The following is a 16,497-nucleotide window of genomic DNA, read 5'->3' on the forward strand; positions in this document are numbered from 1 at the left end:
GCCTGCTACATTTATAGTATTAAAATAATAATAATAATCTAAAAATTTAAAACAAATGATACGCATAATATCTCAAAATAGTCCTTAACAATACAGCTGCCTCAGTTCAGCACCTAGGCTGTCTATTTGTACTGTTCCTATTACACTAATACCCCAAATTCCTATCCCTTTTGGAAACGGTCTTCAATAATGTGTAACACATTATTAGCATTTGCAAAATTTCTGCTGCTTTTCCAGAAGATAAATGAGATCCACAGATGTAGATATACAAGCCAAGACTTGTCTTTGTGAAAAGAGGAACCAAAATAAAAACTGTGCCAATCTACGTGTTTTTCGAAAAACAACACTGTTGGTTTAAGCAGATTTTTTTCCTTTTTTCCATCATAGAATATCTGGAATCTAGTCAGGATTCACTAAGAAGGTCAAATAAATATCAACATTATTGCTTCCATTCAGTCGAAGGTCTTTATTGGAGGGGAAAAAAGTTGCATACTATGGTGTCTTTTTAGTGTTTTTTTTTTGTTTTTTGTTTTTTTAAATGACTGTATGGATTACATTTCTGTAATGTAAAATGTTTACAACTAAAGCTACACTTCATTATTGGAGACAGTTTAAAAAAAGGCATATGAATTCAGGGTGTTAGTGTAAGAAAAAAAGTATAAAAGACAGCCTTGAAGGTAAAAACTGGTTCACCTGCATTGCACCCTTGTTTAAAATAATTAGGAGATGCTTACTGTTGGTTTTACAATTTTTTTTATACTATTATTATTTTAATACTTTAAATGTAGCAGACAACTACAGTATTAAATAGAGGCACATTAGGATGTGCTTGCTGTTGGTTTTACAATTTTAAAAATTATTATTATTATTTTTTTAATGCTGTAAATGTAGCAGACAACTACAGCATTAAACAGAGGCGCATTAGAAGGGGCTTACCTTTGGTTTTACAATTTTGAAAATGATTATTATTATTCATAATAATATTAATATTTTAATACTATAAATGTAGCAGACAACTACAGTATTAAATAGAGGTGCATTAGGATGTGCTTGCTGTTGGTTTCACAATTTTAAAAACTAGTATTATTTTTATTTTTTAATGCCGTAAATGTAGCAGACAACTGCAGCATTAAACAGAGGCACATTAGAAGGTACTTACCGTTGGTTTTACAATTTTGAAAATTATTATTATTATTCATAATAATATTAATAATTTAATATTTGAATACTATAAATGTAGCAGACAACTACAGTATTAAATAGAGGTGCATTAGGATGTGCTTGCTGTTGGTTTTACTCAAAGAATGAGGACATTTAGTGTCAGAAACAACTACTGGGAAGTTTGCTGCCATATTATTATAATTATTATAATTATTGCAAGCATTTATATAGAGCCAACAGGGTTTCTTAAACAGGTTTCCATGGAACCCAAGAGTTCCTCCAGAGGTTGCTAGGGGTTCTTAGAGCAATTTCTGCCTCTTGGGTAAGTTGCCACTGACATCATTGATATATTTATCTATCTATAAGGGGGTAATTCTTCCCAATGTCCAAAATTGAGCCATAGGACCTCAGCTTAGTCCTTAGTCCTTTTTTTTTAAATACTTCCTTATCTTCCAATGTTTTCAGGCTGGTAACATGAAGAGCAGGACCCTCTTTGACCCTTTTCTGGTGCTGGGAGGTTGTTACAGATGCAGAGAACAGTGCTAACATGAAGACATCAACTCCAATCTCTGCATTATTACATTGTGATCAGACTGAGGACATTCAGTGAGTGCAGGGACACATTGACTCACAACTTGAGGTGGTTTCATTATGGCACCCAACACTCACTGGATATCCTCAGTAGTGATGGCCAAACGGTTTGCCCGGCGGTCGTTTCACGTCGAATTTTCGGCTGTTCACGGTCCGCCCGTTCGGCGGACTATTGGCGCCATTCGCCCGGCGGACTTCCGTGTTTACTGTGTAAAAGAACTTTGACCTATGATGACACATCCATCATGGGGTACAGGACAGCCAATTGAGACATTACAGCACATGGACACTTGGACATTCCCCCTAACTTATAAATAGACCCGATCCGGCGGCCATTTTACATTCTTTCTTCTGTCACTATAGGGAGAGGTTGCTGTGTGGAGCAGGGAGAGATTACAGTGACCCAAATCGCTAGCTATTTGGTACACAAAAGTTCTTTTCAGGACTGGTATAGGTGTTAGGTGTAGTTCAGGATAGGCAGTGCTGTGCTAGTGATTGTTGCAGCAGCCTGAGTGTCTTTTGTCAGTTTAGAGAAAGGGACAGAACGGTCAGTTTAGTCATTAGCTGTTACTATCAGGTCCACAAAAGTGCTATTTCAATTATTGTTCCAGTAGCCTCTGTTTTGTCAGTTTATATAGGGACAGGCAGGAAGCAGTGTGTGAGGCAGTGGGGGTCAGTTTAATCAGTAGCTGTTACTATTAGTTCCACAAAGGTCCAGGACTGGTATCAGTGGTATGGTAATAGGCTTGTACACGTATAATATTCTTTCTTCCAAATATAGAAAGAATATTATACTTGACTGCTGCCCTTCTGCTGCAGTCTGCTAATCATTCACAACCCACTTGTTCCACAAAGCTCCTTATAAGGACTGGTAACTTGGTCTGTCTAGGGTGCTACAGTACATAGGGTTGAGTGAGGTACAGTCTGCCATTCTATAAGGACTGGTATAGGTCCACAATACATAGGGTTGAGGTGCACTACTACTACTGACCGCTGCCCTATACTGCAGCAGTCCTTCATCGGTATAGGGACTGACGTACAGTCTGCTAATCACTCACACACAACCTACTTGGTCCACAAAGGTCCTTATAAGGACTGGTAAGGTATAGGGTACTACAGTACATAGGGTTGAGTGAGGTACAGTCTACCATTCTATAAGGACTGGTATTGGTCCACAATACATAGGGTTGAGGTGCACTACTGCTGCCTGCTGCCCTATACTGCACCTACTTGGTCCACAAAAGTCCTTATAAGGACTGGTAACTTGGTCTGTCTAGGGTGCTACAGTACATAGGGTTGAGTGAGGTACAGTCTGAACTGTCAGTGCTGTATATCACGGTGCTGGTGTGAGTGCTTTATGTCACACTGTTGATGTCAGTGCTCTCTATCATGGTGCTGCTGTCAGTGCTGTATATCACGGTGCTGGTGTGAGTGCTTTATGTCACGCTGCTGATGTCAGTGCTTTCTATCACGGTGCTGTTGTCAGATCACTCTATCACGGTGCAGGTGTCATTGCTGTATGTCACGCTGCTGATGTCAGTGCTCTCTATCACGGTGCAGGTGTCATTGCTGTATGTCACGCTGCTGGTGATCATCTCCTGCACCTTCTACTTTGCCTACCCTGGTCCCTGACCTTACCTCTCCTCCATTGCCTTCATGCGCTCCACAGTCCTGAATTGTCACAACAATTTCCCATATAAAAAAAGAATGCTTGTAGTTTTAGATCCCAGATTCACCTCATACATGTGTTATGTCATTGGCCATGTGGTGGGACTATGTTTGCACAGCTAGTAATTATTTTGTGGCTGCAAATTTGACCTGTATGTTGCCAAGTTCGCCTCCCATTGAAGTCAATGGTGCCCGCCGCGAACGTTCCGGTTCGCAAACTATCGGCCGCGTTTGAGGTCCGCGTTCGCGAAAAGTCCCGTCGGAAGTTCGTCCATCACTAGTCCTCAGTCTTTCAACCTCAAAGAATGAGGACATAGAAGCAAAAGAATAACATTTGTTGGTGTCATATTGTTAAAATTGAAAGCATTTATATAGAGCCAACAATTTATGTGGCACCTAAACCAGGATTTCTCAACCAGGTTAAAATGGAACCCTAGGGTTTCTCCAGGGGTTTGCTAGGGGTTATTTAACCACTTCCCACCTGGCCAATGTACATATACGGCCGGGTGGGAGCTCTTTACTCCTGATAGGTTATTCAGGAACGTCCTTCAGAAGAAGGGGGATCGCGCGCGCTCGGGCCCGCGCAGCGGCACGATCCCGATGTGCTTGTGTCACCCGGACACGGCGCATCTCGGATCGGCAGGAGTGCTCTGTGATTGGCCCTCCTGATCACATGATGGCCGTGTCCAATCACGGCCATCATGTGATGTAAACAAACAGCCGGTTGCTAGGCAATCGGCTCCTCCCCTCCTCACACAGAAGTCCTCGATGAGGAGAGGAGAGCAGATCGCTGCAGCTGGCTGGTGATCAGTGAGTATGAGCTGTTTTTACAGCTTTTTACTAACTAATCACCAGTCTAGTGTAATACACACATCACCACACAGTGTAAACACACATGTCACCACAATACACATGTCACCACACATGTCCTCAAAACACACATGTCCCCAAATAAAAAAACACATGTCCCCCACATATGTCCCACTAAAATCACATGTTCCAATGATTATCTGCACACATATGTACGTGATCACCTGCACACATCTGTACATGATCATTTGCGTACATATGTCTGTGATCACACAAACCAATTATTATACACTTAACGGAATTTTTTTTACCAAAAACATGTAGCAGAATACATTTTGGCTTAAATTTATGACAACATTTGATTTTATTGGATTTCTTTTAAAATAGAAAAAAAGAAAATATTGTTTTTTTTCCAAATTTCCGCTTTTTTTGCGCTTATATCGCAAAAAATAAAAAACAGAGTCATGAATAAATACCACCAAAATAAAGCTCTATTTGTGCAAACAAAATGATAAAAATTTCATTTGGGTACAGTGTAGCATGACCGCGCAATTGTCATTGAAAGTGCGAGAGCGATGAAAGCTAAAAATTGGGCTGGGAAGGAAGGGGGCGAAATTGCCCTGTATTGTAGTGGTTAAGGAATGAGCAATTTTTGCCTCTAGGGTTAAGTTCTCACTAACACCATTGATCTTTTCAGCTTTCTGTAAGGGGGATAATTTAGCTCAATGTCCACAAGTGTAAGGGGCATTCTTCCCACTGACTATCACACTAATGTATCACGAGTTATAGATATAGTAATGTTTAGCAGGAACCCTGAGACTACAAAGTTAATTCAAGGGTTCCTCTTTGTTGAAAAGGCTAGCCTTAAGAGATGGACTACCTTCTTCCTGATTGTGCTTTATAAAAACAGGCATACATCCAGTACCGGGACAAGTCTGTCTAGTGCCCAGGGCAAGGATGTGGAACTGCACCCCCCTTCCCCCACTGTTGCCATAGAATTGGTTTGCAGCCCTGTGTCCATCATCTGCCCATTTGCTCCACATTGCCCAGGGCAGCTTCTCCTCCTGCACACCCCTTGTCCCGGCCCTGCATACACCTACCATATTTGTTTTAAGACACATCATTGCATAGTGTATTTGTTCTGTCTTAGTACTTACAATCCATCCACCACCATCGACATTCATGTCGCAGTAGACTTCCATGGGTTGAGACTGATCACCGTTGGCATATATGGTATACATTCCCGACTCTGTTTCTCCATTTAGAAGGGCTTGTGAGCAATCTCTAGGTAATGGATACAGGCGCCCAGCTGCAATATGACAAAGATACAATCAGTAAAAAATATATTATAACCAAGAGCACTGCTTAAAGAAATCTTGTAGCAAGAAAAGCATGGTGGCCACTCTTGTTTTTCCATTAAACGTATGTTAGGGCATTAAAACAACAAAAAACCTATTCAATAAATCTCTGCAATACATGAACATTTCACTATGTTTTGTTCCTTTAAAAACACAACAAGCATGTAAAAAAAGTTCTAATTTGCAAGAAATCCTGTCCGCTCCTATCTTCCTGTGTGAGACGAAAACCTATATTAGTTCTCCTCTGCTAGACTATAGAATACCTCCCCAACTCTTCATCTCTGTAATAGTAGGGGGAGATGTTAAACAGTCAGAATGGAATTGGGAGTTACAATAGAATACCTCTAATATTAGTGTGGCAGGGATCTGTTATGCTCAAAAGGTTGTAGGCAACATTTTGTGTCACTTTCCCTGCACCAACGCCATGGCAGTGCACACCACAGTGTATACTGTCACCAGCATTGTAACCAAGATGTGATTGCTTTGCAAGTGATATCTGGCAGAGGATGAAATGCCAGGGCTTTATAAATACAATTTATCAACTGTTTTTGCTATATGACCTCACAGTTGCGGACAAAGTCACCAAAGGGCAGTTGTGTGAAAACAATTCTGGCCCAACCTTTGGAGATAAATATGATAGATAGAAAGATAGATAGATAGAGTTAGATAGCTAGATAGCTAGATAGATAGAGATAGATAGATAGATAGATAGATAGATAGATAGATAGATAGATAGATAGATAGATAGATAGATAGATAGATAGATAGATATTCCTTGAACATGGTTTGTACGTCTAGTCTAAATGGTGTCAAGAAGTAAAGGAAGAAGCATTGTCCATGTCTTAGTGCTGGCCCCATAGGGGGTAAAGGCAGACTCTAATTCTGGCAGCACTTGGATTTTACAAACCATGGGCAATGTTTCTTTGAGATCTATGGGTAGCCTAATTGGAACTTGGTTGGGCCATTGGAACCTTTCTTCTAACTCTATAGTTGACTTAGCTTGAAGTTGGTTGGACAGTTGGAACTTTTCCTTTAATTCTATGGGTGACTTAGTTGAAAGATTCCTTGAACATGGGTTGCTACCTTATATATAAGGCATCATAAAGAATACTTTTCAAATGCTCTAATCACATCTTGTATAAATGGGTCCCTATGACCCACTAGGCCCTCCTGCAGTTGTGCAGTCTGCACAAAGGGTATGTTCCTGGTTGCTCTACTGCTTAAATTCATGCTCTATTACAAACACAGCTCTTCAGTATGCACTAGTTTGCAGATCTAATTTCATTCTTTTCTTCACTTTCCAATCTAATTAGTGTCTCTAATCCTCCAGCTATTTCTGATAGCTTGTATCCCACCCTCACATTTACTACCTGATCTGCTCTCTCTCCCTAGACCTATGAGATCTTTGTTAATTTCTTCCTCCTACACTGCCCAAACTTCTCCATGGCTTTGTAGTTACTCCAATCTCTGACAGCTAAGCCACTCATACATTTAAAAGAAAATGCTTAACTGTCTAGCTAAGTTCCAACTAAGCTACTAATAGATTTAAAAGGAAAGCTCCAACTGGCCAACCAAGTTCCAAATAAGTCACTCATAAATTTAAAGGAAACGTTCCAACTGCCCAAATTCCAACTAAGCCACCCATAGATTTATAAGAAAAGTTGCAATTGTCTAAATTCCAACTAAGTCACTCATAGGTTTAAAATAAAAGTTCCAGCTATCCAACCAAGCTTCAACTATGCCATTCATACATTTAAAAGAAAAGTTCCAACTGTCCAACCATCTTCCAACTTAAGGCTCATACACACGATCAGACTTTTTGACAACAAACATGCAAATTAGCTGTTTTGGAGCAACATCCGACCGTGTGTACGCTCCATCTGACAAACTTTTTTGGTTTTCATCTGAGTTTTGTTGGCTGTGCGAATGGACAAACTTTCTGGCAACAAAAGTTCGATGGAGCAAAGTCTGATTTTGTGTACAGAAAACCATAGGACTTTTGTACAAAGTACAAACAGGCATGCTCAGAACCAATGCAAAAGATCAGACAACAATACAGAAGTTGACCAAAGGTGGCGGTAAAGAGCAGAAAAACCACATGATTTGGTGAAAGTTGGCTGAAAAAGTCCTGCTGTGTGTATGCAATACAAGTTCAGGGCTGACGCCCTTTGTACAAAAATCCAAGGGAAAGTTTGTACAAAGTCCTATCGTGTGTATGAGGCTTTAAGGCCCGTACACACGGTCGGACTTTTTGACAACAAACATGCAAATTAGCTGTTTTGGAGCAACATCCGACTGTGTGTACGCTCCATCGGACAAACTTTTTCTGTTTTCATCGGACTTTTGTTGGCTGTGCGAACGGACAAACTTTTCTGGCAACAAAAGTCCGATGGAGCAAAGTCCGATCGTGTGTACGCAAAAGCATCGGACTTTTGTACAAGGTACAAACAAGCATGCTCAGAACCAATGCAAAAGATCAGACTACAATACAGAAGTTGACCAAAGGTGGCGCTGGAGTCATTGAACGTCCTCTTTTGAAGCGGCGTCAGTACGTTGTGACGTCATTACGTTCGTGTTTGTTGTCAAAAAGTCTGACCGTGTGTATGCAATACAAACTTGTGGACCACGCCCTTTGTACAAAAGTCCACGGAAAAGTTTGTACAAAGTCCGACCGTGTGTATGAGGCTTTAGATTTAAAATAAAGGTTCCAACTGTCCAACCACGCTCCAACTAAGCCACCCTGAAGCCTCATACATATGATCAGACTTTGTACAAACTTTCCCATGGATTTTTGTACAAAGGGCGTCGGCGTGAACTTATTTAACTTATTGCACTTATTGCATACACACAGCAGGACTTTTTCAGCCAACTTTCACCAAATCATGTGTTTTTTTCTGCTCTTTACCGCCACCTTTGGTCAACTTCTGTATTGTTGTCTGATCTTTTGCATTGGTTCTGAGCATGCGTGTTTGTACTTTGTACAAAAGTCCTATGGTTTTCTGTACACATGATCGGACTTTGCTCCATCGGACTTTTGTTGCCGGAAAGTTTGTCCATTCGCACAGCCAACAAAAGTCAGATGAAAACCCGAAAACGTTTGTCCGATGGAGCATACACACGGTCGGATGTTGCCTTAAAACAGCTCATTTGCATGTTTGTTGTCAAAAAGTTAGATCGTGTGTATGGACCTTTTAGATTTAAAAGGAAAGTCATAACTGTCTAATTAAGTTCCAACTAAGCCACCCATAGATTTAAAAGAAAAGTTCCAACTGTCCAGCTAAGTTCCAAATAAGCCATCCATAGATTTAAGACTCATTCCAACTGTCCAACTAAGTCCCAACCAGGCCACCAATAACCTTAAAAGAAAAAATCCAAATATTCAACCAACTTCCAACTAAGTCACCCATAGAATTAAAGGAAAAGTTCCAACTGTCCAACCAACTTTAAGCTAAGTCATCTATAGATTTAAAAGAAAGGTTCCAATGGTCCAACCAAGTTCCAACTAAGCTACCCATAGATCTCAAAGAAACATTGTAATTGTCTAACTAAATTCCAAATAAGTCACTCACTGTTTAAAAGAAAAGTCCCAACTGTCCAACTAAGTTCCATTTAAGCCACCTATAGATTTAAAAGAAAAGCTCCAACTGTTTAATTAAGTTCTAACTTAGCCACCCATAAATGTAAAAGAAAAGTTGCAAGTGTTTAACCAAGTTCCAACTAAGCCAACCATAATTTTATAAGAAAAGTTTGAAGAAAAGTTCTACTGTCTAAGTACTAACTAAGTCACTTGTAGATTAAAAAAAAAAGATCCAACTGCGCAGGTTTAAAAATCAATCAGTGAATTTATAGGCCTAAGGGTAGTTGGCAGAACATCCATCATTAGCATCCTTGGATCTCTGACAACTTTTATCTAACATCCTTAAAATAACATTTACACCTGTTAAACTAAGTTCCAGCTAAGCCACCCATAGATTTAAAAGAAAAGTCCCACAATGTCCAACTCAGGCACTCATAGGTTTAAAAGAAATGTTCAAATTGCCCACATTTAGAGAACGATTGGTAATTTTAGGTACATGAGGGTGGTTGGATGGTGGCAGCATGTCCATGGTTAGCATCGTTGTAATGCTCATGTAACAATCTTAGTGCCCCCTGTGCTCCATGTCTCTCTTATTAGTTCATTCTAGTCTATAATAATTAGCAGTACACGTACGGTTCTGGATAAACTCTCATACATAATTATATTTTTTTACCCGTTGACTGCAAATTGTATGCTTGTAACCTCATGTAGAGGTTGAACTTGATGGACCTGTGTCTTTTTTATCATTATCTACAATGCAACTATATGGAACTCTAGTACACCTGACATTGTCACACAGATGGTCTTATTTGGATGCACAAGGACACTTAAGGACAGGACATTCAAGGACCTTTCTGGTGGGGGGGGGGGGGGGGGGTGAAGGAGATGACAAGTACATGCTAATTGTGTAGGGGGTGATGAGTCCTAACACGTTGAATGCTGACAGTGTGACATTTTTTTTTGCTCTGACATTCTGTAGTGCTTTCCTCATTAACACCGGTGACCTCATCTATGTTCTGACATAATGATATGTACTAAAAGCGCTGCCTTCTGAAGTTGGGGATGTGTTATGACAATGCTCTCTTGACATACGTGTTATGTTATGACATTTCTATTTTTATATATTTTTTTACAGATCTGCAGTAAAAAAATACAACTTTTTCTAAGCAAATTACTTTATGTGTTTTTAAAGCTGCTTTGCTGCTTTCCATACTGTGCAAGTACACTCAGCATATTTGTATATTATGGCCAACACAAATTTCTGCTTGAGCTATTTAGGCTCTGACAGTTCAGAGCAGTTCCATGTTTTGTATTGCCACTCAAACTGTCACTGTCATCTGTGCTGATACTTTTTCCAGGTTAACGCTCCCCCTTCTGGTATTCAGCAGTGACGGATGATGTAAGTTCTGTCCATGCAAACTACAGTGAAACTGTTGTGGTACTTGTGTCCTTATTCAACGTTTTACAGATTCTGGGAATGGATTGTAGGGCTGTTGGGTTCAACTTTGGACACATTGAGGAGCATAAATTTGAAAGTACTCTGCACATGCTGTGGCAAATTATAGAAAAAAAGGAAAGAAAATTTGCGCTACAGAATAACGTGTAAAAATCAATGCTGCTGCAGTTATAATATATACCAAAAAGTTATATACACATGTGAGAGAAAGACAAGAAGAACCGCGCAATCCCTAGAAGTTAATAATAGGGTATACGCCCCTCACCCGAGAGACTAAAATGGAAGGCAATAGTGATTGAAGTGCAATATCCCCTATTGCAAAAAAAACCTCATATAATGCAAATAAGAACAACACATATAAAATAATGTCACTTATTATACATATAGTGAATCCCAAATTGTTATATCGCATGTACTAAAAGCACTCTTAACAGTACAAGTGCAACAGTGTCACAAATTGCATGTGCAGTGGATCACAAAAATATTATACCACACTATACACTAAAGTGCAAAATATATTGTGCAAATAAACAAATCATAAACTGATCATATAAGATCTCAATGAGTCCTTTAGTTATAGTCCTTAGAGTAAGACCAGAAAAGTGAACTGTAAAAAAACACCACGTGTCACAGATAACTTCGGCTTCCTGATTCGTATTCCAACTCATAAACCATGCTGAGGTGCACCACCACCAAAAAGATAAGATTGGCTCCTTACCAGACGTCCTAGTAAGTTACGCTTTAAGAGGTCAAGCCAGACCATACATGTGCCTTAATCCTCCAGCACTGCTTCCACTCTCAGACCAGACCACAATTCGGAAGTATTCCAATAAAAAGAGCGAATGGTCCACCATAAAAAGGAAAAAAGCGCTCCAAATAGTGTAATACCATTTATTAAAATTGAATGAAAAAAGAAATACACTTACAAGGTTACTGTAAGAGAAGGCATATCATAGTGGGAAGCGTCGGCCGAGCGCAATCCTCCACAATTGTCTCCTTATTCCGGCTAATGTTGAGAGGCAAAAAAGTAGCTTGTCACACCGCCCTATGGTCATCTTAATTGTATAAGGATACAATTGTGGAGGATTGCGCTCGGCCGACGCTTCCCACTATGATATGCCTTCTCTTACAGTAACCTTGTAAGTGTATTTCTTTTTTCATTCAATTTTAATAAATGGTATTACACTATTTGATTGACCAAGGAGGGGGCTGGGTCAGACCAGAGAGGAAGGAGAAGAGGCAACATCTAGCAGCTGATGCCCTAGGGTTCCCCCACCATAGTCCTGAGAGGGAAGGAGAGATCCAGCAGGTTAGTTCATGTCCAGAGGGTTCTGTACTGCAGCAGGCTCTAGCTTGCCCCATGCCCTTGTTCTGGGTCATGTGCCTCAGAACATGGAGCACCTACATAAGATGCAAAGCAAGTGCTTCTGGTACCTGCTAACAGTGAGAGTGCTAGCTGCTTTGCCGCAGTTGTCCTAGTTGTAGGCAACAGCTGGAACAGGTCCACTTTAAGGTGCCTTCTCCCTCAGGGAGAAGGTTGCAAGTTTAGGCAGGACCAATTTTAATAAATGGTATTACACTATTTGATTGACCAAGGAGGGGGCTGGGTCAGACCAGAGAGGAAGGAGAAGAGGCAACACCTAGCAGCTGATGCCCTAGGATCCTCCCACCATAGTCCTGAGAGGGAACGAGAGATCAGCAGGTTAGTTCAGGTCCAGAGGGTTCTGTACTGCAGCAGCCTCTAGCTTGCCCCATGTTCTGGGTTGCGTGCCCCAGAACATGGGGCACCTGCATAAGATGCAAAGCAAGTGCTTCTGGTACCTGCTAACAATGAGTGCTAGCCACTATCCCTTTTCCTCTCCGGTCTGACCCACCTCCGGCTCTGGGTGTAGGCAACAGCTGGAACAGGTCCACTTTAAGGTGCTTTCTCCCTCAGGGAGAATGTTGTAAGTTTACACAGGAACAAGGAGGTAGGTGGGTCAGACCAGAGAGGAAGGAGAAGAGGCAACATCTAGCAGCTGATGCCCTAGGGTTCCCCCACCATAGTCCCGAGAGGGAAGGAGAGATCCAGCAGGTTGGTTCAGGTCCAGAGGGTTCTGTACTGCAGCAGGCTCTAGCCTGCCCCATGTTCTGGGTCGTGGCCCCAGAACATGGGGCACCTGCATAAGATGCAAACCAAGTGCCTCTGGTATCTGCTAACAGTGAGTGATAGCTGCTATGTCACAGTTGCCTTGGGTGTAGGCAGCAGCTGGAGCAGATCTACTTTAAGGTGCCTTCTCCCTCAGGGAGAAGGTTGTAAGTTTAGGCAGGACCAAGGAGGTAGGTGGGTCAGACCAGTGAGGAAGGAGAAGAGGCAACATCTAGCAGCTGATGCCCTGGGGTTCCCCCACCATAGTCTTGAGAGGGAAGGAGAGATCCAACAGGTCAGTTCAAGTCCAGAGGGTGATGTAATGAAGCGGGCTCCAGCTTGGAGACCCTGCCACTTAGTGAGGTGCATGAAGAATTACGCTACCTATCACTACCAGCACCTCCGTCACCAGCCTCTGTCACCCATTTCTTTGCCAGCTGGCTGCTCCTCCTTCTCTCTGCTCACTTTTTAACATAGTAGGTGAGGTTGAGAAAATACATGAATCCATCCAGTCTTGAAGCAGCAGGAATTTAAAGCTTTATACAGGCGACTGCTGAAAAAATACAGGCATGCGCAACTACCTCCTAGCTGCTAGAAAAGCAAGGGATAGGCTATCCATGTGCTGTGCACACTCCAAGCCAACCATGGGCAGCCAGAGAAACGGAGCAGAGAATGGGCACCAGGTGGTACACCTATTCTATGACACGGAAGACGCAGTTCTGCGTCCTTGCCCTGGACCTAGGCCAACCTGTCCTCGTTCTGAATCCACATACTGTATAATTTTTTTGTAAGCTACGGGAGCCTTAAAGTGTTATCACACAACAACAACAAAAATAAAAAGTTCAGAAAAAGTAACGACGAAAGCTTCTGTTGATTACCACGCATGCTTGAAAGCCAATAAGTCTTAAATGCGGGAATAAAATGATCCTTCGCTATTCCAATAGATCTTGCTTGGATGACATTTCTGTTATTTCCAAATTCCACTTCTCACTATAACGCGCCAGCATTTTTTTTTTTTTTGTTAAAATGGCTCAAAAACTTGACTTGTTCACTTTGAGGGATTAACTAAAACAAAAAAAATGTGCCTGCATTACATTTCAGCCACCGGTATTTGACACCCATCCCCAGCGTTTGAAAGAGCGCCATCGCAAGGGAAGCATCTCAGAAGACATTCTTTCCTCGCTCTTCAAGGTATAGCATTGCTTGTGAGCACAGTAAGTACTCTGGCATTTGTCACTGTCCACGTTCCCCCCCCCCCCCCCCCCAAGCAAATGTTTCCTTTAAAAAAAAAAAGAAATATTTTCCTTTCGATGTGTTGAGAAATTAGGGACCTTTAGGTCATGTTTGGGTCAGACTGTACAAAGCTTTAGGATCTGGCGTACAAAGCTTGCTGTGTATGCAGTAAGCTGCGCGTTCATTGTGCCAAAAAAGGACCTAATAGCAGTGTGATGGATGAGATACGCATTTTGTGTAGCGGATGACATTTGGGATCAAATGTCACATGCCTGTAAATTTAGTTTTTGGCCTCAGAACAGTAAAGGTTCTGAGGGTTAATTGTGTAGGTAGGTAGGCCTTGATACCAGTTAATTGTGTGTAGGTAGGCCTTGATACCAGTCTGGCCAGGCTATGTTTGGAAGTTCTGCCTGGTCATGTGAATGGTGAGGTGCACATGACAGGCTAGAACCAAGTCGGTTGGTTGGATGTGTAGGTATCGGCCTTCTCTGAACCAATCAGTGGGAATGCCGGGGCCCGCTGAGGAGTCTGGGAAGGGGTACTTAAATGGGTGTGGGTCACGTGTTTTGGGGTTCCGGAGTTGTTCGAGAGATCCGTGTGGTCTAGTCTGGTTCGAGGACCGGGGTAGCCCTGTGAGGGGTCCTGGTCATGGGGTGTTCCTGTCAATGGCCCCTGATAGACCTGCTTGGTCTGGGGTAGGGATCCGTCCATTCCCGAGTCTCTGAACCGGCTGGTCCGAGGCACAGTAACTGAGGGAGGATTCAAAGTGTCCAGGTGTGCTCTCGGCTTGGAGGGACACCACAGCTCGTGGAAGTGACCGGGGAGGACTCTTTGGAGGAGGGCCGGCAAGTGGCATCCTGAGAAGTGCCTGGTTACTGAGTTGGGAAGGACATTGACGAATTCACACTTTTCCAGTACCATGTAGGAGACGGGAAACGTTCCAGGTACAGAGGAAATTTTTTCCTGTTCACCCTCAGTTGATTGTTCAAGTTTTGAGTCAACATGCTGACTGCCATGATCTCTGGCTAGAGATCTGTTCAGCCTTGAAGTGCCCAGTTGCGAGTGGCTACTCTCTGGGTGGAAATAGAGATTTTGCTAGACCTACAGTTCAAGGTGCCTGAGTTCTTCACCCGTGCCCTCTGTTCCCTAAGAGACTGTGTTAATTGAAAGTTCTACTGCAAAGTAAAACCTTTTTAAAAGGACTTTATCTGTGTCAGTGTACAAGTTGTTGGGTATCAACCCTGTGAACCCCTAGAAGTGGAAGAGCAGGCCAAGAGAAGGTAACCGGTAAGCCCATTAAGTCAAGGCCACCCTGCAACGAGTTATGGCCGCTACAAAAGTAATGCACGATACAGTAAATGATTGATATTTTGCACATGCTATAGAAAACGCACATTTACCCTTGAAAAAAAAAAAGTTGAATTTTAAAGCAAACTTCATATTTAAGGGTCTAGTTAAGGGTCTTGTTACATTAATGGGTCTAAAATGTGTATTTCCTATGACTGTCAGCTCCATCTAGTGGTCATAATGTGGTATTTCCCTGATTGAAGTATTTCAGGGAAACACTGCATTATGGCCCCCTGGATGGAGCTAACAATTGTGGGAAATAAACATTGAAGACAGTTCAGCACAGCAAATAATTAATAAATTGACCCCTTAATGTCAATGAGGTGGGGTTCACCTCTACTTCAATGGATCTATTTATAAAACCTTTGTTGCACTTTCACCCCCTTCCTGCTCAGGCCAGTTTTCAGCTTTCAGCGCTGTTGCATTTTGAAAGACAATTGCGTGGTCACGCAACGTTGTACCCATATGAAATTTTTATCCTTTTCATGGGGGACAGATAGAGCTTTATTTGGTGGTATTTAATCACTACTGGGAGTTTTACATTTTTTGCTAAACAAATAAAAAAACTATTGCAAATTTTGGGAAAAAAATATTTTCTTAGTTTTTGTTATAACATTTTACAAATAAGTAATTTTTTCTTCACTGATGTGTGCCGATGAGGCTGCACTGATGGACACTGATGAGGCTGCACTGATGGGCGCTGATGAGGCTTCACTGATGGGCACTATGTGACACGGATGGACACTGATGAGGCTGCACTGATAGACGCTGATGAGGCTGCACTGATGGACGCTGATGAGGCTGCACTGATGGGCACTATGTGGCACTGATGGACACTGATGAGGCTGTACTGATGGACACTGATGAGGCTGCACTGCTGGAGGCTCAGGGCCAGTGCTACCACTAGGCAAACTAGGCAACCACCTAGGGTGCACTGCTGCCTAGGGGCGCCTGGCCACTGGTTTACATGCACGTCTGCATGCTCTGCAGGCTGCAGCATGTAACTAACTCAGTCTCAAGCAGCTGCTACGTCCAACCGGTAGTTTAATTAGAGGTGCAGTGCAGCACTGGAGCCAGCGACAGAGAAAGCAGAGCCAATGCTTCCTGTATAGCGCCACCTCCTGTCATATGGGCAGGACAGAGGGGTGGAGCCAATGGGGGCGGCAAA

At 42.2% G+C, this 16,497-nt stretch overlaps 1 protein-coding gene across 4 annotated transcripts in view; it reads right to left on the reverse strand.

The window, feature by feature from the left end:
• Positions 1 to 16,497, reverse strand: part of TNC (tenascin C) — a 209,848-nt gene that overhangs the window by 14,924 nt on the left and 178,427 nt on the right. For all 4 annotated transcript variants that reach the window (XM_077467926.1, XM_077467899.1, XM_077467830.1 and 1 more), the window contains one exon: positions 5,388 to 5,539. In XM_077467926.1, the coding sequence (XP_077324052.1) occupies positions 5,388 to 5,539 (152 nt within the window). The remainder of the gene's footprint in view (positions 1 to 5,387; positions 5,540 to 16,497) is intronic.

The sequence above is a fragment of the Lithobates pipiens genome, unplaced genomic scaffold, assembly GCF_037356315.1.
Source record: "Lithobates pipiens isolate NorthernLeopardFrog02 unplaced genomic scaffold, aLitPip1_a1.2 Scaffold_1, whole genome shotgun sequence".
Lineage (NCBI taxonomy): Eukaryota > Metazoa > Chordata > Amphibia > Anura > Ranidae > Lithobates > Lithobates pipiens.